Source organism: Ambystoma mexicanum, chromosome 7q (genome assembly GCF_040938575.1).
Source record: "Ambystoma mexicanum isolate Mex_15411 chromosome 7q, UKY_AmexF1_1, whole genome shotgun sequence".
Classification (NCBI taxonomy): domain Eukaryota; kingdom Metazoa; phylum Chordata; class Amphibia; order Caudata; family Ambystomatidae; genus Ambystoma; species Ambystoma mexicanum.
Genome location: NC_090941.1, coordinates 836,135,630 through 836,159,185, shown reverse-complemented (window position 1 = coordinate 836,159,185; position 23,556 = coordinate 836,135,630). Strand labels below are relative to the sequence as shown.

Here is a 23,556-nt window from a genome sequence, read left to right as displayed (position 1 = left end):
CAGAGAGACAGGCTTGAATGTGGACTCTTTTTGTGAGGACAGAGAGTTGGCATTGCCTTTGGAGCAGGCGACAGGCCAGTCTGTCAGAGGATGACCAAGAAGCCCATTTCCTCTCAGCCGCCCTATACTTACATTTAAGTGTAGCTAGGTCGGAGTCATACCAGGAATTGCACTTGGCTTTGGACTTCAAACGGAGCCTCATGACAGGGGCAAGAGCATCAAGAGTATCGGGAATAGAAGAGTAGAGCAGGACCAGGGCTGTGTCCAGGTGTGAGTCAGCCAGAGGTCGAGGTGTGGCGGGGGGGGGGGGGGGGGCTTGGGGAGTTGTTGGGGCGGTGGGGGAGATGGTGGCAGCGAAAGCCTCAACTGGCACAAACTTCATGGACTGGATGTCCGAGAAGGTAGCTGGTAATGTTGGGGTAGGCTTGGGCTGGGAAGAGAGGGAGAGATGAGAGGAGGCAGTGGTCACTCCAGGAGAGAGGAGTGGTCGGAGGGATAGAGAGGGGGAGGCCAGAGGAGATTAAGACATCAAGTCGCGATTTAATTATCTGGACTCCACATACACCAATTATGCTGATACACAGTTCCTCCTATCCCTTACGGGAGATTACGAGACTGACAAGGAATCCCTTGGCACTATCTACGCCACAATCCAAACCTGGATGGCCGAAAATTGGTTGTGCCTATACAGTGAAAAAAGAGAACTTCTAGTCATCGGCTCGCCAGAAACACTCAAGAAACTGGGGGCAGAATAGAACTCCTTCTTGATCGACAATACCCCCATCCTTGTATCAGAGGCAGTAAAAACTATGGGAGTGTACTTAGACTCCAACCTCACTATGGTCAGACAGGTGAACGCCATCTCTTCTACATCAGCCTATCACTTGACATAAATCACGGCAGCCAGACCATTTCCGACGCAACAAAACTGCCTCACCATCTCCAGAGCAATAATAGGGTCCCGACTTGACTATTGTAACGCACTGCTGCTAGGTACCTCTGCGAAAAACATTAGGAAACTCCAGACGATACAAAACAATGCCCTCAGAGCAGCCACTGGCATTTCAAGAAGAGACAACATTTTGGCCACTAGGAAATCTGTTCACTGGCTCCCCATCAAGGAGCGTATCATTTTCAAGACTCTAGCACTAACCCACAAATGTCTCCATGACTCGGCACCCAGCTACCTCTCTCACAGATTCACCCTACCACACACCGACAGACCCACAAGAACAGCCTACACTAACCGTTTAGCCATCCCTAAAAGCATCAGAGCACGATCAGGGGGAATCGAGTTCCCCAGATACCTCAGCCACCAACTGGAACCTGCTACCCCCCCCCCACTCAGGAGCACAGTCACATACAGATTTCAGCGAAGCAATTAAAACACCATTGTTTGTGTATAATCAGTGCCAATCACCCAGCCATCTTATATGTATTACACGTGTAGACACATGGTCTCTGTAACCAAGCAGTGCCTACTGTTCACGCAACTAAGACTTCCTTTTATGTATCATACGAGTATGACTATATTCCTTAAGGCACTTGCTCCCTGTAACCTATGCAATGCATTCTGTTCATGCAACTAAGACATCTCCTTGAAAGCAGCGCCTCGATGCCTCCGGCCTGTAGGCCCTTTACAAATACAAAAATAAAATAAATCAAAGTGTGTGTCCTGCAGAGGGAGTCACGCCAGAGGGGAGGATAGAAAGGGAGAAGGAATCGCAGAGGTCACGAAAGAGCACAGAAGAGGAACAGGGAGAATCGAGGTGGATGTTGAAGTCACCAAGGTGGAGGAGTTGAGTGGTTGAGGCCAGGAGGGAGGAGGAGAGGTCTGCCCACTCAGAGAGAAAAGAGGTGATTTGACCAAGGGGCTGGTAGAGAGTAGCAACAGTAAGAGAGTGGATAAGAGAGAAAGAAAGCCTGCAAACAAGACATTCGAAAGAGGAGTAAATCTGAGTGGGAATTATCGTGGCAGGAATCTACTCAGGAAAGATCAAGGCTACACTCCTGCTGGGCCGGGTGGGTCTGGGCGCGGATAGGATTTTGTAGCCATCAAGGAGGAGTGTGTCAAAGCTTGTGACAGAGCTGGCAGTGGACCATATCTCGGTAATACAGAGGACATCAAGGTCCAGTTCTCCCAAGAGGTGGCAGATGTCAGAGGAGTGTTTGACAGCAGAGCGAGAGTTGAGAGTGCAAGATGACGAAGGTTGTCAGCCTCAAAGACATTACGGGCAGGGGTACAAATCAGAGGTACGCCCAGTGGAGGTTTGGAGGGAGCCCAAAGTGGGACGGAGGAGGAGGGAAGAGAGGGCAAGGAAGCCAAGGGAAGAGAAGAGGGGACAGCCGGAGATGAAAGGAAGTTGATTAGGCGAGGGGACCGCCTATCGAAGAGGAGGAGATTGGCCAGAGTGTCTCCGACCATGACAGTGCCATTTAAGTAATTCTTAATGACGACTCTGGAGGAGTCGAAGGAATCCATGACTTCCCAGCGGGTGCCACGCTTAATGGGAGAGGAGGAAACAGGACAGAGCACAGAGAGAGAGGGTTCCACAGATCTGGTGAAGGAACGACAGAGGATCTCGGTGAGGGTCTGTCTGGAAGAGGTGCTAAAATAGGCATCAGCGATGGGGAGTCCTGCGTTGGAGGCCAAGATATTCTTTTTAAACTTCTTCCCAGACTTATTGAGAAGGGAAGGGAAGGATAGTTGATAGAGAAGCAGTTGGAGTAGATAGGTGCCATGGGTGAGTAGAGCGGAGGCAGTGGGAGGAGTATGCAAGTACAGCGGTATGGAACAGTCACTGGGCTAACAGTCCTCGACTCACTTGCACTGGCCTTGCAGCTTGTGCTTCAAGGTGGCTCGTCTTGAGCTTCTGTGATTTTCAGTTTGAACTACTGACAATTTAAAAGCATTTTCTAATAAGAGAGCATCAGAACTTTGAACTAGCCCATTGACTTTGGCTGTCCTGGCTCCCTAAAGGCCATCCTCTGAACCTATTGGCTTTGGCGGTGCATGCTCCCCTACAGGTTTTAAATGTTTAACACTTAGTCTGTTCTGATCTAACCCTATCCTGTCCTTCATCAAACAACTCAATATTGCAATATTGCTCTATAAATGCTATACGGACCTCAAATGATGACACCCCCGGGTGCTGGAACATGTGTAACATAGAAATGAATTACTCACCTGCTTAATTCACTTCTTGAATTGAATCCTACCTTGGGATTAATATTACAGCTAATTATTGCTTTTTAAAGAATGTTTTAAATGTCTTAGTGTATAAATAAATAATGAATTTATTATAACTTTAAGGGTGTAAGTGTTTACCGATTTCATTGTACAGCTCTACAGTTCACATTACCCCTCTTAAGCTAAGCTTGGCTGCTGAATCACAATGCCACCTTGTGTAGTACAGGCCTATATTAAAAGGTGGGTTACCCAATACCAAGAGAAGTCTTGTGTAGTCTCACAGCAGTTGCACTGCACTAATTCATACCAAACACTCACTATATAAAATGTAACGGGGATGAAAATTCCCCTTTGTTACATGGGAACTGTAGTTCACCCAAGCACATTAAAAAGAAATTAACAGGGGAGCCCATAAAGGCAACCGAGCCTGTGCCCAAAAGTTGCAGGAAACTAACTTCAACCACACACTATGGAGAGACATAAAAAAGGTCACCCATTGTTGGGGAGAATTCTAATTTCTGTGCCAATTCCTTTGAACCTTAGAGACCCCTCACCTCATTTGCTGGACTTTAGGACTTAATTTTAACCCTCGAGTGAGTGAGACCTTTTTCTCACTCTTGCATGAGTTTTGACCAGATTTGGATTGTGCGTTTTCACTAGTTTTGGAGTCTGACATACTCCATAGGCATCTATTTTTTGTATGGCGACACAGCACCTTCAGTGCAGTGTCACAGATAAATCCTTTAGATTTCTCATAAGGTTTAAATACCTTTTCTTGTGTAGTTCCCAAAAACATTAAAGTGAAATTGACTTTACTTACCTTTTCTCTTTGTAGGTCCAGCACACATTTTATGGAGTGCTGGGGGGTTACCTACTAGGTCCTTATCCTACCTACTCATGAAAAAAAAATGTATGTTACCCTCACTACTTTAAATGGCTGGTGGCAGTGGTTTAAAATGTCCTACCATTGTGAATCTTCAGCTGCAGTACAGCACCCCTGGGTGAGCATTTCGTCAAAATGGCCCTGGTCGTCTTTTTTCATCATTTTCTGTTTGTGAGGTCTTTCTTGGTTTTTACTCTGTGCGTTGAGCCAGGTTTCAGCCCTTTGTTTTGCCCCTGAAGCCAGACTCTGGCTCCAGTGTGTCTGGAAAGGCAGGATGGGAGGGAGGTTCCCAAAACTCCCCAGTCCATTGTCTCTAGGAGTGCCTGAATGCAACCAGTCCTGATTGGCTGGCCGGCTGTCCTTTCAGGACTTTCAGGACAGCCACCCTGCTGTGCGATTGACCGCCTAGGCTGTGCACGAATGGGAGAAACCTGCTTAAAAGGGGAGGGTTTTGGGATAGAGGCAGCGTCGACCACTGGGAGAAATACCAGACAAAGAAACCGTGAACGAAGCTTGCTGCATCCGCCTGGACCTTTGAATTGCCAGTGAAGCCCTGCTGCTGTGCTCAAACTCCTTTTTCTAAATGGACAGAGAAGCTCCGGAAGGGACGACTTCTGCCCTTGGGTTAGTGGGACCATCTACCCCAGGGACAAACTCCAGTGGACCATCTTCCCCCGACTGGTTGTACTTTGCTGAAAACACAGTGCTGCTCAACCGAAAAGAGCCCGTAGCTGCTGCTGACTTCTGAATTGCTGCCGCAGGAGACCCCAGACATCCTCTCTCTTGACCCCACGACTGAGGTCCAGGAACAACAGATTTGCATCGCTGCAGACAGAAGCCAGCTGGGCCACTCGTCTTCTAAACAAAGATACTATTCTGACTTGGGGTACTTACCTCAGTGTCTCTAGCTTGCCCTTCTCAGTTAGACTTGCAGTAGCTGCTTTGATAGAGCTGATTTCAGCTCTAACCTAACAGCTTGTGACCCTACAGTGATTTTTCTTCAACAAACTCCAACTTTGTGCAACACCTTTATTATCTAAGAAGTGCCTCAGCTCCATAGACTTTGCTCCAATCGACTCTGGCTGTCCTGGCTCCCTGCAGACTCTTCTATTCCATTTGACTTTGGTACTTACTGTCCCTCATAAGTGATACATTGGTTTTAAACTAATATTGCTGGGAAAGGTTTTTATCTAGACTTCATTGGAAGATTTAAAGTGCTCTCTCACATGCTTTGAAAACCCGTTTAACCTTTTTCCTTCCCTTAACCTTTCCTTTCTACCAACCTCAGAATCTACAAGGTGTACTAGTGATATATAAATGCCATTACTGTCCTAGTTAGTGAAGTCACATCAGGGTGTAGGAAGTGTGTAAAAAGCATCTCTAAAGAGTATCTACTAGTGTTGTGTTGATTCTGGAAAAGTATTTTAAAGTATTTGCTACATATATTGCCCCTTTTTAAAGAATGGTGATTTAAAAACAACTCTTAAATAGTTATTTTAACTAAAAAGCTTTAGTGTAAGTGTTACTTGGCTACTTGCATTTATGGATTTCATTGCTACAGCTCTACGCTTCACATGTAACCCTCTTGAGATAAGCCTGGCTGCTCAGTCACACTACCAACTTGTGTAGTCAGGCCTATACCAAAAGGTGGGTTACCGAATACCAAGAGGGCAAGGGTTGTGTAGTCTCCCATAGGGTCACTACATCAATTATTGCCCAATACTAATAATATATTCTATTGGGTGCAACACTACAGGTGGAAAGGGAGCCAATAAAAAATCATGTGCCAACCCCGAAGACAACTCTCTATGGTGGAGGGTTCTACTATACACGCAAAACACACGCAATGAATGATTTGCAGTCACATATAAAATTACACTCACAGTTAGTCAAATAGGTCAGACCTGCAATAGGGATACATGAAAGTAGATCATCATGCATTGATCTATAATGATAACCAAGTAATTATCTGTTGCATGTTGTTGAAATGCTCTGATAGAGCGTGGAACACCAATGGGGGTACCATCCAATATCACTAAATCATCTGCGTAGGACAGCCAGAACAAACGTAGCTGGGTGTCAGGCAGAATTATATGCAGTACCCTTTGGGAACACTACACACAATTAAGACTACAAGTGAAGGTACAATTTCACCTTTGGTACAAGCCTGTACTACAGTTATAGTCGTAGCAGTAGCGGAGCAGGCAGACTTATTTTAAGAGTAAGTGAGCAGTACAAATAGTTACACAAAGGACAGCAAATACTATGATTCAGGCAAACACTGACTCAAGGTTCCTAAGTAAAAGAATATATATTTATTTGCTCAACAGTTGTATAGCATTTCACTATTCTAAGCAAGGTCAAAATCACACGACTTCCCTTAAATTCCAGACAAGTTAAGCTCACAAAATAAAGTGGGAGCAAAATGGCAGTCCCGCAATTTAAAAGGGAGGGAAAGATTTGGAGATTCGGACCTGCAGCAGGGCTTCATCGGGCGGTTCAGTTGTTGTAGGGGTCCTCTTCTTCCAGTTCCACGTTGGTTCTTTCGTTCCAGTGGCGACAATGCTCTTGCAGTCGCAGAGACCTGCTTTTTATGCAGTTTTCCCTCCATTCATACAGCCTGGCTGTCAATCACACAGCAGGGTGGTTGGCCTGGAAAGGCCAGTCCCCTTAGCCAATCAGACAAGAGTGCGACTTGGGTTACTAAGGCAACCCATCGCAGGGGTCCGAAGATCCCTCCCGCACATCCTGCTCCTCTAGACTATCAGGCACCTTAAGGAGGGCTTTTGTGCAGAATCCCGCGAAAAAACAGCAAACAAAGGAGTCATCCCCGGTTTGGCGCGCAGAGAAAAACACGAGAAAGACTAACAAATAAGAAATGGCGAATAAACCCAGCCGGAACCAAAATAAAATGCATTTGGTCAAGCAGGTTTATGTTTGAGGCTACTATATTAGCCTTAGTGTTAAGGGAGCGAAACAAGGCTCCAAGAGGCACAGACAAAAAGGGGTAAGGGTTAACCCTTCCCAATACTCCATGTAAGATGGGGTGTACTGGGTCTGTGGTTTAAAGTGACTATATAAAGTTAATGGCAACTTTACCTGTTTCTGGGGGACAGTAGTACGCACCAGAAAAATGGAGTCAGTGGGAAGTCTCAAAGACAACCCTGTGTCACTGCACTGAAGGTGCTGTGTAACACACAAAAAGTGGTGCACATGGAGTAGGTGAGGTTCCAGTGCCCAGGATCACACAGAAAGTAGAAAACACATAGCAAAACATGTAAGAGTGGGAAAAAAAAGACTCACACTCCAACAGGTGAAACAAATAAATCCTAGAAATCCAGCAAAGCTGCTGAGGGACTAAGTAGGTAAGGGAAATATCTTGCTTTTACCAGTGTTCTTCCAAACTCCGATATATAGATTAAAAAGACAAGGCGCCAACACACAGACCTGCATAAGCCCCCTGTAGGTCATATCTAAAAAGGACCTGGATTTCAAATTCAGAATGTAGTGCAACCAAAATACTACTTGCAGGTATACCACATTCATCAAGCTTTCCCCACAAAAAATATATCCATTTATGCTATGGACTGCTGCAGTTAGATCAATACATGATAGACGGGGGAACCCCTCTTCCACCATGGCCTGTCTTTGCAGCAAACTTAGTAACAGGGCATTCAATAGGGTGCCCCGGTGTTTGCTGAAGCCAATATAAACAAAACTTTGCTGTTCAATGGACCAAGCTTATACCTGACCCAATACCAAATTAGCAAACGTGTTGGTCCCAACATCGAGAAAGGCAATCGGATGATAAAACGAATCAAAAACTATCACCCTTCTTATGAGCACTATGAACTATGATAACTTACAGGATCTGGGTACAAAGCAAATGCCTGATGATGATGGCCAATTTATTATTTTTGTAACCTAGTTTCAGGTATCCTTTACTGTGTTATTGGCAAGTCCACAGGCCTTTTAATTTCCTAATGAAAGACCATATCCTCATTATTAAAGAAGAATTCCAATAGCCCCAAAAGGTGGTCAAAATCAGGGTAGTCCCAGATTTTAAAATGGAGCATTGAGCCCACTGTGTCTCTCTTGCATGCATCTTCACTAGCTTTGACAGCAAGCTCTGCTCGCTCCAGTCAGTCATGGTTTGATAATTAATGAACTCATGACCCTAACACAATGCTGAGCGTGCGAGTGACGCTCTGCAGGTATTGATGTGAAATGTCGTTATTGGTGGGAGGTATGATGCTTTAATGTGACGGTGCAAAACTCATAGGTTTCTCCATGAGCTAAAATGCAGGATGTTATTTTACTGCTCACTAAAGGGCAACGTATACAGATCACAGTTTGACATCCATTTGCACAACATGGTGCCCTAATGGAATGTCATGATTTGAAGGTTGCGAGTTTAGCCTAACAATGAAGACTTTACCATCCCCAAGTTAATTTTAATGTTAAATGTTAAAGATATTTGTACCGCGCACCGTCACGAACAACGCTGGTCCCCAGGTGCTCTGGCTGATCTGCAAACGAGAAGGTGGGATGAGTTAATAGGGTGAAGAGGGAGTAGGATAATGAGAGGAGTGGTGTTCTGTTGGCAGCTTCAACTCGGTATACACCGGGTGCTGAGCTTTTGGTGCAAGTATTTGCAATGTCAGTCCTCATGTGCTGTTGGTGCGGTTTATGTGTTGTATCGGTGTGGTGAAGTGATTGCGGTGCGAGAGGTGGTTGTGTTAGTTTGAGTGAGATAAGTATGTAAAAGGTTTGAGCTTTTTTGATTAATGGGTTAAATTGTTTTGCAGCTAATCACAGTATGGCTGAATGCCTGGGTTTCGGGAATCCTGCCTGGTGCGGAAACGGCTAGACTTGAGAGACCCGCATAGAGGGGCAGATGCCTACGCCCAACTGAGCACTGGATTTCAGAGACAATTGAATAATTCAGTGCAGTCCTAAAACAGCTAGAATTGAGAGGCCCGCAAGGCGAGCGAGGCCCACACCTGACTTTGTGCGACGCATTCCCTGTTTTGTTTACTGTAGTATTTTATTGAACTATGAATATATAGTGAGGTTGGAGTGTCTATTCTCCCTTTGGTGTCAGAGTAGGAGAAGGGGTCTCCTCTTACCCTACCATCTAAGTGAGAGTGTCTGCTTGAACGAACCTTCGGTGTGGGACGTGCCATGATGCTGTGGGCGAGTCGACTGAGTGGTTTCGTCTTGGTCTGACCATGTGTTCCGTCTATAGTGTCTTCCTCTTGCGACTACCTCTCGAGGTGGACTGTCATGGGGTGCATTCTGACTGAGTTTGGTTGTTTGTTGGCGGCAGATGTCGGCCTCTTTATTCATCGTCGATAGGCGGAGTGGGTGTTCTTGTAGGTGATTTTCTAGTTACGCAATGAGGAGCCAGGATTTGAGCAGTTTCCTGAATGCTAGGTGGTTTCTTGTGTTCCGTATATTCTTCGGTAGGTCATTCCATGTTTACGGCGCCTGGTGAGAAAACGAGGATCCTCCAACTTTTCTTTTGTTATGGGGGTTCGGTTCTAGGCGTATGTCATTGCTTGATCTGAGCGGTCTTGTCGGATGGTGTAGGCGTAGTTTGTCTCTCAGGAATTCTGCGACTTGGTTGTGTATTGCTTAATGGATCATTTTTAGATAATGTATACAAATTAAAAACAATGCATGTTTGACAGCGCCTAAACAGTCCATTTACTTGCAAGAGGGAACAGCGAAGAGTAAATTATCATCTCATCTGATAATCAAGTGTTAAGTGCCCTAGTTCAGTGCATGCTGAGGAAACAAAATTGGCAACTCCATGGAAGGAGTTGGGTGTAAGGTGCACATTGATTGGATAACAACCTAAATCTTTTTCTAACCAGAGCTAAAAAGAAGCAGACAACTCGGAGGAGGCTTCAAAGTGCATTAACCAGCACTCATTGCAGTAAATAGGTGGATACACAAATGCACTTACTTGTGGTGGCTCCCGCTGTGCCGGTGGTGGTGATGATGGTGATGGTGGTGGTGGTGTTTAGAATGAGGTGGATCTTTCTCAGTTAAAGAGGAGGCAGAAGAATTTGAATGGGCAGAACCTAAACTCTTCCGTTGCTCTTTAGTCTTCTGAAGAACACGCTTGTATGACAGAGTGCAAAGCCAACATAATAATTTCCCATCAACCTTTTCAAGAGAGGATACAGAAGCAAGTATTATCCACACAGAAAAAAACCTCTGGCCCAGCAGGGTGCTTTCAGGTCATTTCAAACGTTTTTTCTTTGAAATGTAGCAATCAAGTGCATTAACATGCAGCATCCTACTGTACAGTAATCTTACATTTCGTTTTTGCAACCAAACAAACAGTTTCACAAGATGTTTATGATGCTTTTATACTACATAAGACAAAAATATCTATAATATGAACTGGAAAATAGGTTTTACAATAAAAAATAAATTCATGTAACAAAAAAACACACATACCTTCCTTCGCCCCTCCTCTTTGCGATCAAATGCACATTGTTGCTTGCACTGTTCACAAGTTTGAGGGGGTCCATATTTCTTCTCGGAATTAGTGCAACGTTGACACTTGGTGCCTATAAAGGCTGCTATTATGTTACAGTACTGACATGGTTTGGGCTGGAAAGAAAAAGGCAAAGTATTGGTGGTGGTGGTGGTGAAGAACATTAGATATTGGGCTAACTCACATAGCCTCATAGACCTCGGGAGGAGTAATTATCGTGGGAGAAGGACCAACCCTCAAGCTATGGTTGTCTGGCCAGAGGGCCATACGTTGGGGGAGGGTGGTTATCCCCAGCAATAATGACCCCTTCCAAAGTCTGTAAGGCCATTAGCACATATTGGTAGTAGCACATTGCCTTTTTTACAGAATGCTTATTTTAAAATTACTGTTAAATAAATATTTATAAGAAAAACCTTGAGTGTAAGGTTACCTGGCTACTTGTGTTTGTGGATTACAGCTCTACAGCTCACATTGGCTCCTCTTGAGATCAGCCTGGCTGCTCAGTCACACTACCAACTTGTGTAGTACAGGCCTATACCAAAAGGTGGGTTACCTAAGACCAAGTAGACAAGTGTTGTGTAATCTCCCACAGGGTTACTACATCAATTCTTGCCTAACGGTCGAGTGTCCGTAGTCAAGTGCAACATCTGCCGCAGAACGAATCTGGCTAAAAGCTCCAGGAGACTCCTAAGGACCATCCAGAAGCAAGACCTCTAGACCTAGAGTCCCCTCACCAGTGTGCAGGACCAAGGGAGCAAAGAGTCCAACAAATTAACACAAACAACAGCTCTCATCAAGGTTGGCCTCAGTAATGAAGGCTATGCACCAATTTAATGAGATATACAATTGGCATGCTTGAGTGAAGTAAAATTAGTAATGCTTGAGTGAAGTAAAATTAGTAAGCAATCAAGAGCAGCTTACAATCCTCAGATTATTAACGTATACACTCAGAGAACTATCACACCAGCATCTAAAAACAATCCAGTTTGTTCTACTTAAAAACAGACTGCACTTTCAGAAATTCCTTTACAATGGCACACTAAGCATGTACAAAAGACTGTTACAATGAACTCACCGTGCCAAACTGCTTAACATTTTGAGCACACTTCTTACATATTGTGTTGGTTTTGCTAAGAGGAAAAAAAAAATACACATTAGCAAGACAAATCACATTGATGCCACAGCCACATGAATAGATAAAAAGGCTGAAGCACTCACAGCAGTATGGTTCATGACAATTAAGGGCATGCTGCTACTGCTAGACTGTTAATGCCTTGATGGTAGCTTGCAACTTGACATTTTTTACCAACGCTAGACAACCTGAGCCACCCACACCATTAAATTGTCAGAGCAGAGATGATGACCTTGCATTTAAAATGTACAATTTTTCATGGCTAGTCATAATGCTCCAACTACTACTCAAACACCTCAATGGGAATGCTTCATTGTCCAACACAGCTGCAGCCATCAACAGACTCAGCCAGGGGAAACAATTTCAAGTACTAACCAGACATAAAAAGTCACTCCCTCCACCCCCCTCAATTGTACACATACACAGAGCACACCTTAACTTACTCACCAAGAATCAATGGTCACTACCCAGTGGTTAGTGAAATTTTGAGACCTGGGCCAAGTATTTTTTCAATGTCTTTATTTTGTTTTCCAAAATTGCATACAACATGTATTGAACATTTTACATTGTGCCTTTAAAAAAAAAATGGAGGCATTGTGATGCTGGAAATGCATCGGAGGGACAGGGCCTCTGAATCCTTGTCCTTTACTGCTTTTTATCGAGTTCTGTCGTGTTTTCGGCGCAGGAGTTCATGTGGGACTCCTGTCGGTGCAGCTGTCTCTTGGTTTTGGTGAACAGACCCCATGGATACCCTTATGGCACCCATGGGTGGGGGTACAACCCTGTGCCCCTAGTGTATGTTTTTGGGCACCTATGTGTGGCCCACAGAGCAGGGTACGGGCGGGTGGCAGCTCCGTGATGAATTGACTGGTGCCCTGAGCGTCCCCCATTTTGGCCGTCATCGGAATCGGTAGATTCCTGATGGAGACAAGATGGCCCCCGTGGCCTCTTGCCCTCCATCGCCTGTTACCTTGATCTTCCCGAAGTCCTGGGAAGCCCTGACTCTGTCCCTTCCCCCCCCCATCTGGCTGTTGGGTGGAAGTTCCATATATGGTAGTGTGGGGGAAGTGCTGACCAGACTGGCTGGGACCTTCCCAACAACCGTATGTTGTGGGTACGCCTGTGGGTGGGACCTGGGTGAATGGAGTGTGTGACAAAAACGCATTCAGTGTTGTGGATGTCTAATATCTTAGTATCTGGCGTTTGACACAATGACTGAGACAGCCCTGCCCGAAACTGGTATGAATGCAGTGTGGAGCGTTGAATGGCTGGGTACTTGTCCCAATACACATTACTTGTTGTGAGTGTCTGGAGAGAAGTGAATAGCCTGAAAGCACTGTGTGCCTGATTGGCTGCCTGCATGAATGCCCTTCGCCGTGATTGGATGCTTGAGTATGACCCAGTAGAATGAATGGAAGATCCACAGTATATCTAGGGACCTCTCACTGCTAGGAATCGTGTTCAGAAGCTGAAGTCCACTACGACGAGTAACTGGAGTAAACATGAAGCTTAACCTTGAAGCCCTGCTGGAAGAGAAGAATTTCCGTTGCCCTCCTTCACAATCTGAAAGCTGCTGTGCCTCCAAGGACTGACCCAGAGAGGACCTGGTAAGGTGCCCTCTTCCAGAGCTACGAGGGACCATCGTGCACCAGCTGATCGTTGCCAAAGCTCCCTGGTAGACAGACCTTTGACAGGCTGCCGACCCGAGATTGGGACTGCCGCGGAATCCCAAGAAGAAGCACCCGGACTGTTGTCTGCCACTGTCGACGACCGCTGTTGCCGACTGGAGCCGCCGTGCTCCCGTTGCTTAAGAACTTCCTTTGACCCAAGGACGCTCTCGTCTGCACTGTCGCCCGTCTTATCCCACTGGAGAAGGCCTGACCATTGGCGCGCCGAGGAGCATCCGCCGGTGGGTTTACCGCCACCTGAAGACCAGACACGCCAACGACTCGATGCCCTTGCCGGGCCACAGTTCTTCAAACTCTTTGCGGTCCAGAACTATTGACACGGAGGTGCCCCGCACGCCTCTTCCCTGCAGGGCGTTTACACTGCCCCCGTCAACGAGCCCCCGGTAGGAACGAAGCTGCCACTTCACCATCGTAGCTCACCCGGTTCTCCGTCGGACGGTCGACGACTCGTGACTCCTGCCTTAAAGGAAGGGCACTCAAGAAGGGCCGTCGATTCCCCGACGAGGAATGCTACAACGCCAGGTACTTTGAGGTTGCAGAACTATTGTAAAATCTTGTGTGAACAATATATGGACTGGGCTTGTGATCCATCTTTATTTTACAGGTTGCCCAGGTGGGGGGTGATCTCCACACACAACTGTTTTTAACGGTAGTGACCAGTATTCAGCCAATTGTTCTCACCAACTGCTTTCCTCTTATATCTATTGTTGGTTTCCTTTACAAACTGATTTGTGTGACATTTAACCGTACAGTTGATGCACTTTAAAGAGATCTAATAGTAACTGTGGTACCACGTAGAACTGTATATTTGCTATTATAGATAACCGAGTACAAAGTGAGTTATCGTGATATTGTACATAACCTTGAATATTAATATAAAGACTGTTTTAACCTATACAGTGTGAGGACATTCCTTTGTGGGTGCTTGGGGACTACACTGTAGCTTATCAGGAGGTGATGCGAGCTGGTTCTTAAGTAGGCATTGATTGCTCGACCACGTACCAATAATAGAGAATCTTGACTGGGGTCCTCTGTGCCTCTCCTCTACCAAATATAGAGCGGAAGTACAGACACCCCCCCTCCGGTCTTTACAGGCATTTCTCTCATTTCCATCCCTCCAGCAATGTACAAATAACATACTTGGTAGGGTACCTCAGTCAAATTTATTATGGCATTTCTATCAAGTTTAGTGCTCTTAGCCCTTTCGGGCCAGATAGGGGGACCGGTGTAGCCTTTCTTCATAGTCTAAGAAGGGGTGCCTTATCCATCTAAAGGCATTTTCTGACTCCCTAACCTCTGCCATTAATTTCTCCATGGACAATATATGGCACACGTTGTTTAGCCAAACATCAACTGAAGGTGGTGGGGTTTGTCTTCACTTTGATAGAATAATTAGCTCGGCTGCGGCAGCATATTGGAGGGGAGTCTTCACTTTGTCCACCCTTGATCGGTGCTTCTGCCCCTCTCCCCCACCCAGAATAATGTATATGGGGTTGATTGGGCATTCTCCCCCACCACCTCTTTAGCCTAGATCACACTTCTAGCCAGATGAATTGCATATTAGGGCAACTCCAATATATGTAGTAGAGGTCCACTTTTCAATACACCGCCAGCAGAGATCTGAAGAGGACTTCTTCACAGCTCATAACCCCTCTTGTGGGAGATAGCACCTTCGTACTATTTTAACTTGGGACTCTGCTAGGAAGCAGGACGGAGAGGCAGGAGAAAGCTAAGCCTTTCCAGTCACGGAATGAACTAAAAATATACAACCACAAGCCCCAAAGGTGAGAGCTTCGACATGAGAGCAGTGACAAATGCCAACTCCTTTCCAGACACGGCAGGAACAAAAAACATACAATCACAAGTCCCAAATGTAACCGCTTACCCAAGAGAGCTGCACTGAAACAGCTGAAAGCTTGGGCTGGGTCAAGAAGGTTTTCTGTGAAGAGACAGAGCTGTTTGTACGCAGTGCAGTCCAAGAGTTTGGCAATGAAGCGGATGCTAGAAATAGGGTGGTAGTTGGAAGGAAAGTACAGTGCTGGGCCTACCCATAAGGTCTCAAAACGCCTCAAAAGATGAAGTATAGCTAGATACAAATTTGCAGCTTATGCCCAAATGCAATTTCCTTGCACTGTCAGAATGCAAGAATAGATGGCTATGGATTGGTCTTTTTCTTTTTACCCACCCCAATTAGAAATCTTAAGTCTGCATACAAATGTAGAATAGGCGAATAGAGTGAAGACGTGGGAATAACAGTTCCCACGTCTTCACTCTTTCACAAGATGTACACTAAACCCAGTAAAGTCAACCAGGAACCCAAGTGTAATGTTTGTTAACTCAAGAAACCAGCAAATAAAACAAGATGAGAGTCCCACACCCCATTTTGCGGCAGGTTTAAAAAAACAAATCTTTCTTGTCTATCATCAAACAGAAAGAAGTTAACACAGGCATGTTGAAAGGTTCTAAAATACACTTCATGAGTTGAGAGGTTTTATTCAGAAAAGATACATCCATGAGAACGGCCCCCAGCAGTGAACCACTTCTCTCCTTCAGCTCTCAACCTCCCCTGGAATCTGGAAACCTTACTGAGTCAACACAGCCAGGGTTCCCTTGTAACTAAGATACCCAATGCCCTGAGTGACAACAATATTGCACAGGGAGATGAGATCTCAAGTTGGTACTAAGCACCTCCTAACACCTCCCTTCCTTTCACACCAAATCAAAGAACAGAACACTCTCAAAGTATAAAAGTATACAAGCAATGAAAAAAAAAACATTGCTGAAGTAACAGTTGTTAAAGTGGATAGGTTACTGGAACAATATTAAATTACATTGGTCCCATTAATCTACTTGCAAAGTGCTATCCTCTCCTTGTTCCAAATACCACCTCCTTTGACAAGGACAGAAGATCCTAAATCTTTCACAACCTGTTTAGGCTGGGAAAATAGAGATGCACCTTTGCGGACTTTAGTAGGCAGTTTAATTTTAATCCAGTCACCTTCCTCAAGTTTGAACTCTCTACAGGCATTCCTTTGGATTTGACCCCCGACTCAAATATTCTCCCTCACATTTTCCACATTCACTCCCACTACTTTTGATTTTCCCATCCAACCAGGACACATATGCGAATTAGGCTTCCTTCCCATCAACACCTCAAAAGGAGGCACACCTGTAACACTATGCGGAGCTAATCTGTACTGAAACGTCCTCTCCATCACAGTTCTTATCCAATCACCTCCAGTGTCCACAGCAATTCTAATGTCATCCATTAGGGTGCGGTTGAAGCGTTCTACGCACCCATTGGTTTGGGGACGATACAAAGAGGTGTTTACTTGTTCTATGCCATGACTGCTCAGAAACTCTCTAAACTCCCTGGACACCAATTGAGAACCATTAAACTCCCTGGACACAAATTGAGAACCATTATCTGACAAACATTTCCTGGGAAATCCTTCCCTCCAAAATAATTGCTCCATATATTTTATGATTCCACCACTGGAAATATCCTTCAGTATAAATACTTCAGGCCATTTAGACAATAAATCCATGACAAACAATACATAAATATCTCTCCCACCTCTTATATTAAAAGGGCCTAACAAGTCCAAGGCAACTTCATCCCACGGAACTGTAGGTGACCTCCTCACGGTCATGGGAACTTTCTGTACTCCGAGTCCCTTTTCCCCTTCAATACAACCACTACAACGGTTGACTACTTCTTCTGTGTCTCTGTCCACACCAGGCACCAGAACTCTGACCTAACCAAACCTTTGGTCCTGGCTAGTCCCAAGTGCCCAACATGAGCTTGATCAATTACCAATTTCCTCATCTTGAGGGGTACCACCATCTGATGACCTCTATGTAAATACCCTTTATCAATCCAGAGTTCATCTCTAACCTTGGCAAAACCACATAGGTCACCTAGGCAATTCTTGGTCTAACCTTCCATCACCAAACCCAACACTCTCTGGTACAAATCATCCTCGGTACAAGCAATGTCCCAATTGTCCTTTATCGACTCGTGAACCTGAAATATTTCAACATCGCTCCCATGACCTGAGAATTCCTCTTTAGTCAAAGTTTCTCTCGGCACTGATCTGGACAAGGCAAAATTCAAAAATAAACAATGCTTCCGGGACACACACTGCAGGCTGCACTATGTCCGCTCCGAGACACAGACCAGGTCCAGGGTGTCAAACCGACCAGGATACCCTTCCTGTGCTTCCTTGCACCCGGTAAAATCCAAAACTGGTGCATGATTCCTGTTGTTGCCGGGGGCCGTGTCTCACTAGGCCCAATCCTCGTTGCCAATGTTAAAAGGTTCTGTAATACACTTCAGAGACTTCACATGAGTTGAGAGGTTTTATTCAGAAAAGATACATCCATGAGAACGGCCCCCAGCAGTGAACCACTTCTCTCCTTCAGCTCTCAAACTCCCCTAGAATCTGGAACCCTTACTGAGTCAACACAGCCTGGGTTCCCATGTAACTAAGATACCCAATGCCATGAGTGACAATATTGCACAGGGAGATGAGATCTCAAGTTGGTACTAAGCACCTCCTAACAAGGCAGCAGTGCATACCTATGGTCTAGTGTAATTCAGATAATAAATACAAATCCAGCTAGCACCAAAGCTCGGGCAAACATGTAATCAATAAAGGCTATCCAATGGATAGCAGTAACAAAGTGCTCATGTAGACAAAAAAAGATTACAGGATTACATTGAATCTCATATCTGCAGTACTTTTCTTATGTCAATTGAGTTATCCAATGAAAACATATTGGATAATAATTCTAAGGGATAGATATCAAAATATGGTGCAGTTCAGCATACATACAATCGATGAGAAACCTGGAAACAAAATCAAGTTACTCATGCAATTGAGCAAACTGATTAATGAAAATAAACTCCTTTAAAAACGATGCATGGGTATATATATTGGTAATTTAATATTAGATAACATCCATGCCGATAATGCCTATGGGACTTGGGTGGACATGGAGATGTCCAATATTAAAACTATACAGGGATGGAGTAATGCAAGCTTGTGCTGGATATTAGTATTTAATGTTCCTGCAAGATTGCAAACATACGCGATTTGGCCAGTCTGAAGTTGGTTAGACCCAGTAGTATGATGCTGCACCAAACCTTGATGGTTGCTAAAAAAATATTTGCCGCAACTGTGTGTGAAAAACCAGAGAGTGCTTCACAACCTAGTCCCTGGGGATCTTGTACTCATGTGGCCAGGGAAAGGCCATTGCTTTTGGATCCCGACCCTGAGGGTGGGCAAGCGAGGGAGGATCACCCGGGTAGGGGGTTCTCAGGGGATGGGGGACAAGCACCCTATGGTGAGACATGGTATCCCTTTTTTCACAACCCATCTAACCCCCTCGCCCCATCACTGCTGATTTTATGGAAAACTACAGCTCCCATAATATCTCCCCACTTTGCATTGACAACACTGAGCCGAGGAAGATGAGGAATGAAGCCAGAAAGATTACCTCCACTGACTTATAATGGCTCGGTCCCTGTAATGAGGCCAGGCACGTAATGATAACTATACACACCCGCCACTTGTTAACACTCCCTGTCAGGTGAAAAGGTGTCAAGCACAAGCACACTCTGAGCGAGATTGGGTACGAGAAGGAACAGCTCTTGAGGGGCTGATGCGAACCAGGCTATGGAAATTGAAAGGCCAAGGGTCTGATCAGCAGTTCCGGAGAGAGAAAGAGAAAGGGAGAGATCTCCACGCTTTTGTGAAGCTGTAAGCGTTCCAAGACTGAAACCAAGTGAGCGAAATAGAGAACAAGTCAAGGTGTTTGGAAGGGGCCTGCGACCCTACCAGGTGAACGGCGGAGTTGGGGAGGAGCAGAGGAGGCGTAACGGCCTTGACTGATGCATGAAGAGCGTTGATGAGATTGTTAGGACAGTTTTTCTGAAGTCCAACTAAGGGCTTAGTAAAACCATTCAACTGAGGCAGTACATTTACTGCTGGGAAAAGCTTTCCTAGACTTCATTGGAGGATTCCAGCTGTCTTTACTTGAAAAGAAAGTATGTTCTAACCTTTCTATTTTCCCATAACCCTTCCTTTCTGAAAAAAGTCTAAAAAGTATATTGGTGTTATATATAAATGCAATACTATCCTTGTAATTGAAGTCACTTCAGGGTTTAGGAGAAATGTATTAGCATATCAAAAGAGTATTCACCAGCTTTATTGATTTAGAAAAGTAATTCCAAAGTTTGCTTGAACTGTTACAAAGAATCGCCTTTTTTAAAAGAATGCTTAACTAAAACTAGTGTAAATAAACAAATATTTATAACTGGAACTTTCAGTGTTAAGTGTCACTTGTATTGAAGTCACAGCCTGGCTGCTCAGTCACACTACCAACTTGTGTAGTACAGACCGATACCAAAAGGTTGGTTAACTAATACCAATCAGATAAGTCTTGTGTAGTCACACAGAAATTGTAATACAAATATGGTCCAAAGAAACATTGGTACACTACGTATTGTAAAAAGAAATTATTTCAATACAAGTAGGCCCAGATAAATCTTAAGGAAAATAAGTAATATTACAGATCATACAGATCATATAAACACATTATGGAAAAACACAACACTATGCTTGAAGGTACACAGACCAAAGCATATAATCTAATTTGAAACCAATAGTTACTTTTTAGATTACTTTCAGTAATATAGGGGTAGTAAACCCTAGCAGTTGCACCGCAACGCTCAGTTAGAAATGACTTAGTAACCTAACTGGACACTACACTTTGTGAATAGTGGAACACTTATTCTAGGTACAGTTAAACACCTATAACTCTGATTCAGGAGAACACAGTTATTCTAGGGGAGTTCGACCTTGGGGTTGAATAGTCAATGACAGTTTTTCAGTTCACAGACTAAGGGAAGCAATAACAAACTTTTTTTTAGGATAACACAGTTATGCTCAAGGTTAGTAAAACCTAAATACTTTTTAGAGGAGCTATAGGCCACTTAAGACAGGAGTAAACCTAAAACTCTTTGCGTCAGTCTAAAAGCAAAACCCAATGCTACTCTTTATGAATGACTCAAGGTTATTCTAGGTAGGTAACACCTAATGCAGACTTATTATGGACGCTAACAGCAAATCAGGGGAAGCAAGACCCAGTTTATTTATCCTAAAAGGAATAAATAAGTGAAACCAACAGCATTACTTTTGGGAAGAGGCACAACCAAATCACAGGCAAGTAATATACCCTTAAATCTACATTCTGTTAGAATGTCAACAGTTTAAGGGGAAGAAAGAGGTTACATATACTTTTCAGAATGGCAAAAATTTCTAAGGTAAGTAATAACTTGTACAACTGTTCACTCACATAGTTACAGTTACCAACCAACTTCTTTTGCAAATAAGTAGTCGGTCCCTTATTCTTGGAGCATGAGTGTTCTCAGTGGCAGAAGGGGGTCACTAGAGTCTAGTGTCCAACAGGCAGGCCAGGATAGGTTCTTAAGTAGCAAAAGTCAGAGTTCCTAAGGAAGACTGTCAGAACTTTACTTTAGAGTTAGTTGAGGGCCCAGGGGCTTCGGAGAAGACACCGTAGGAGGATTCCAGCAGGTGCCTGAGTCCACTGGAGGAGAGGACTTCCAATCACAGAAAACACCCCAAAACTAAACAGGAATCACAAGACATTTAAGGCAAGTTACCCAAACCAGCACAGTACCTCAGCACAGAAGATTTTGCAGCAGGTGGGATTCAGGATCTGCAGCCAAAAACCTGGTCTATGAATTCCTTCATCAAGGTTTTCCTCACAGCTGGATGCAGCTCTGTGGATTTGGCACCTTTTTCAGGAACACAGAAGACAGAATATCGCTGGTCGGATTCCCGTACGCAAGTCCCAGCACTCTCTCCGGGCTGGAATCGTGCCTCTGGAGATCCAGCAGGATGCCCACTAAGTTTCAGCGAGATTCGGAATTCGGAAGCCTGTGCACCGCACAATGGCTTGAGGTCCTAGGGAATTGCAGCCCGCAAGGTCTCAGCACGGCGTGGGATGACTCAAAATGCAGGTCTTCTTGAGTTTAGTTGGTTTCACCATGCTGTGGGTCAGGGTCGTTGTTTCCGGAGTCCGCAGGTCGATTGGAAGGAAGGGCTACAGTAGACTCTGCTTACACAGCATGCTCTCCCGTTGCTGGAAATCATTTCAGCTGTGAATTCTTCATCCCCTTCAGTTTTGGTCCCAGTGGTCGACTAACTCTCCAGCTTCCAGGTTCAGACTTCTATGCAGGAACCGACCCAATCAAACAGCCTTGCAACATTCAAACTTGGGGGGGTTGGCAATACTTTCCGGACAGCCAGCCCGCCAGTTTGAACTGGAATCTCGCACTCAGGCTGGAAGACAAAAGGCTGTGGAGTTTTGGACTCCTCCTTCGCTTCTTGCCTTCACAGACACTCTGGAGCCTGGCTGGGAAGTCCACAGGACTCCAGCCTAAGAAAAATCACACAAAGGAATTTCCCACCCTGGACGTCAGGGAAAGGAACAAGAAAGGACATAGAACACTAAAATGGCAAAAAATAATACAGGGGTGTTTTGGTGCAAACAGCCTGCGGTAAAGGTGCGCCGAAAATAATAAAAAGGTTCACTGCCACCAGCCATTAAAGGCAAGTTTGTCCTGGTAACAAATATTACATTTAAAATGAGAAAGGGGATACACAGTATCTCCCCAGCACTCCACATAAGGTGGGGGTGCTAGTCTCACTTCATAAAATGTAAGAGGGATCCAAAGATCTTTTCTACCCTTGGGAACTGTAGTTCTCACAAGGGTAGTCAAGGGGTGCCCCTGGGGCAGCCCAGCAACAATAGGCAATTGCCAAAAAGTTGTCTAATAGGATAACATTTAAAAAAGACACTATGGAGAGTCTTAAAAAAATGACACCCATAAAAAGAGTAAAACATTCTGTGAGCGTGCAAAAAAAAAGGCTCCCACTCACAAAAGGTATAAGGAAAAAGAATCCACCAGTAAAATCTAAAAGTTCTGGGATTGACACAGGTCGGGAAGACGTATCATTACTATGAAAATCTTACCCAACAAAGACCAATTAACACACCCGGTGAGTTATCGAAGGCAGCAAAAGCCTGGTTTGTGTTAAAGGCAAAAGTAACTGTAACCCAAATGTTGAAGGCTGCGCATGTGCCAGTAAAACACGTAATGTAAAGGACAATTGCTGAATTGTAAAAGGAAAGGATGCAAAGTAACAGAGTGGTCCTGCAAGGCGAAATCGTACATTCAAAAGTCTGTGAAATGTTCTGAGTTGAAGTGTATTCCACTGGGAACCAAAATGGAAGAAAGTAACCGTGATCCCGAAGTGAAAAGCAAAGTAAGCCAACTCTGAATATGCCAAGAGGGCAAGAGGCCATACTAAAGAGAAAAAGAAACTACAAGTTCCAAGATGAGGAAGATTGTGCATTGTAGAATTGTTTAAAGAGCGGTTGAAGTGGTCATGCAGAGGTCTATGTAAAATCTTTGCAGTTTCAAAAGTCTTCGACACTAAAACGACACCCAAGACAAAATGTGGGGAAGGGAACCGCCACAAAGAGAAAGACAGACTCGAGCCCGGCAGAGGCAAGCATGTGCAGTACAGTGATAAAGTGGCAACGTGAATGCGAAAAGAGAGGCAGGCTGGAGCACGGCAGAGGGAAGCCTGTGTTGAATTGTGGTAAAGTAAAGGTCAAAAGTATAACTGTATTTATGACAAGGCAGGCAAAGCCTAAGGAAGTGATTGAACTACGTGAAGCTTGAAGGGTGCAAGACTGATTAAGAAACTGTAGATCCCGTGGTGCTGAACGTGGGAAAGGGAGTTGTTACTTAAGCCATTTTGACATTTCTTTTGAGACACTATTTTACTTTGGTTTCCCCTGATCACATTTGTCATTTTGAGAAGGAGGGCATGGGTTGTTTGTTTTTTTAGCATAGGACTTTTTATTTGGACTAGACTGACTTGGACTTATTTGTTTATTTGTTTAATGGTCGAGACTACTCCCATTCTAGAGTTAGGACCAATTAGGAATTCTACCAAACCAACCAAGATACCAAATAAAGGTTTCTGAAACTTGTATCTATTGTGTCTGTGTCTACTACTTGATACAATGACTTCCTAACATGTGCATCTA

The 23,556-nt window shown here is 44.6% G+C and overlaps 1 protein-coding gene across 5 annotated transcripts in view; it reads right to left on the bottom strand.

Moving 5' to 3' along the window:
• FAM76B (family with sequence similarity 76 member B) overlaps nt 1-23,556 on the bottom strand; it is a 90,421-nt gene that overhangs the window by 51,876 nt on the left and 14,989 nt on the right. For all 5 annotated transcript variants that reach the window (XM_069639207.1, XM_069639206.1, XM_069639203.1 and 2 more), the window contains exons 3-5: nt 11,660-11,714; nt 10,545-10,700; nt 10,045-10,247 (exon numbers count right to left, since the gene is read on the bottom strand). In XM_069639207.1, the coding sequence (XP_069495308.1) occupies nt 10,045-10,247; nt 10,545-10,700; nt 11,660-11,714 (414 nt within the window). The remainder of the gene's footprint in view (nt 1-10,044; nt 10,248-10,544; nt 10,701-11,659; nt 11,715-23,556) is intronic.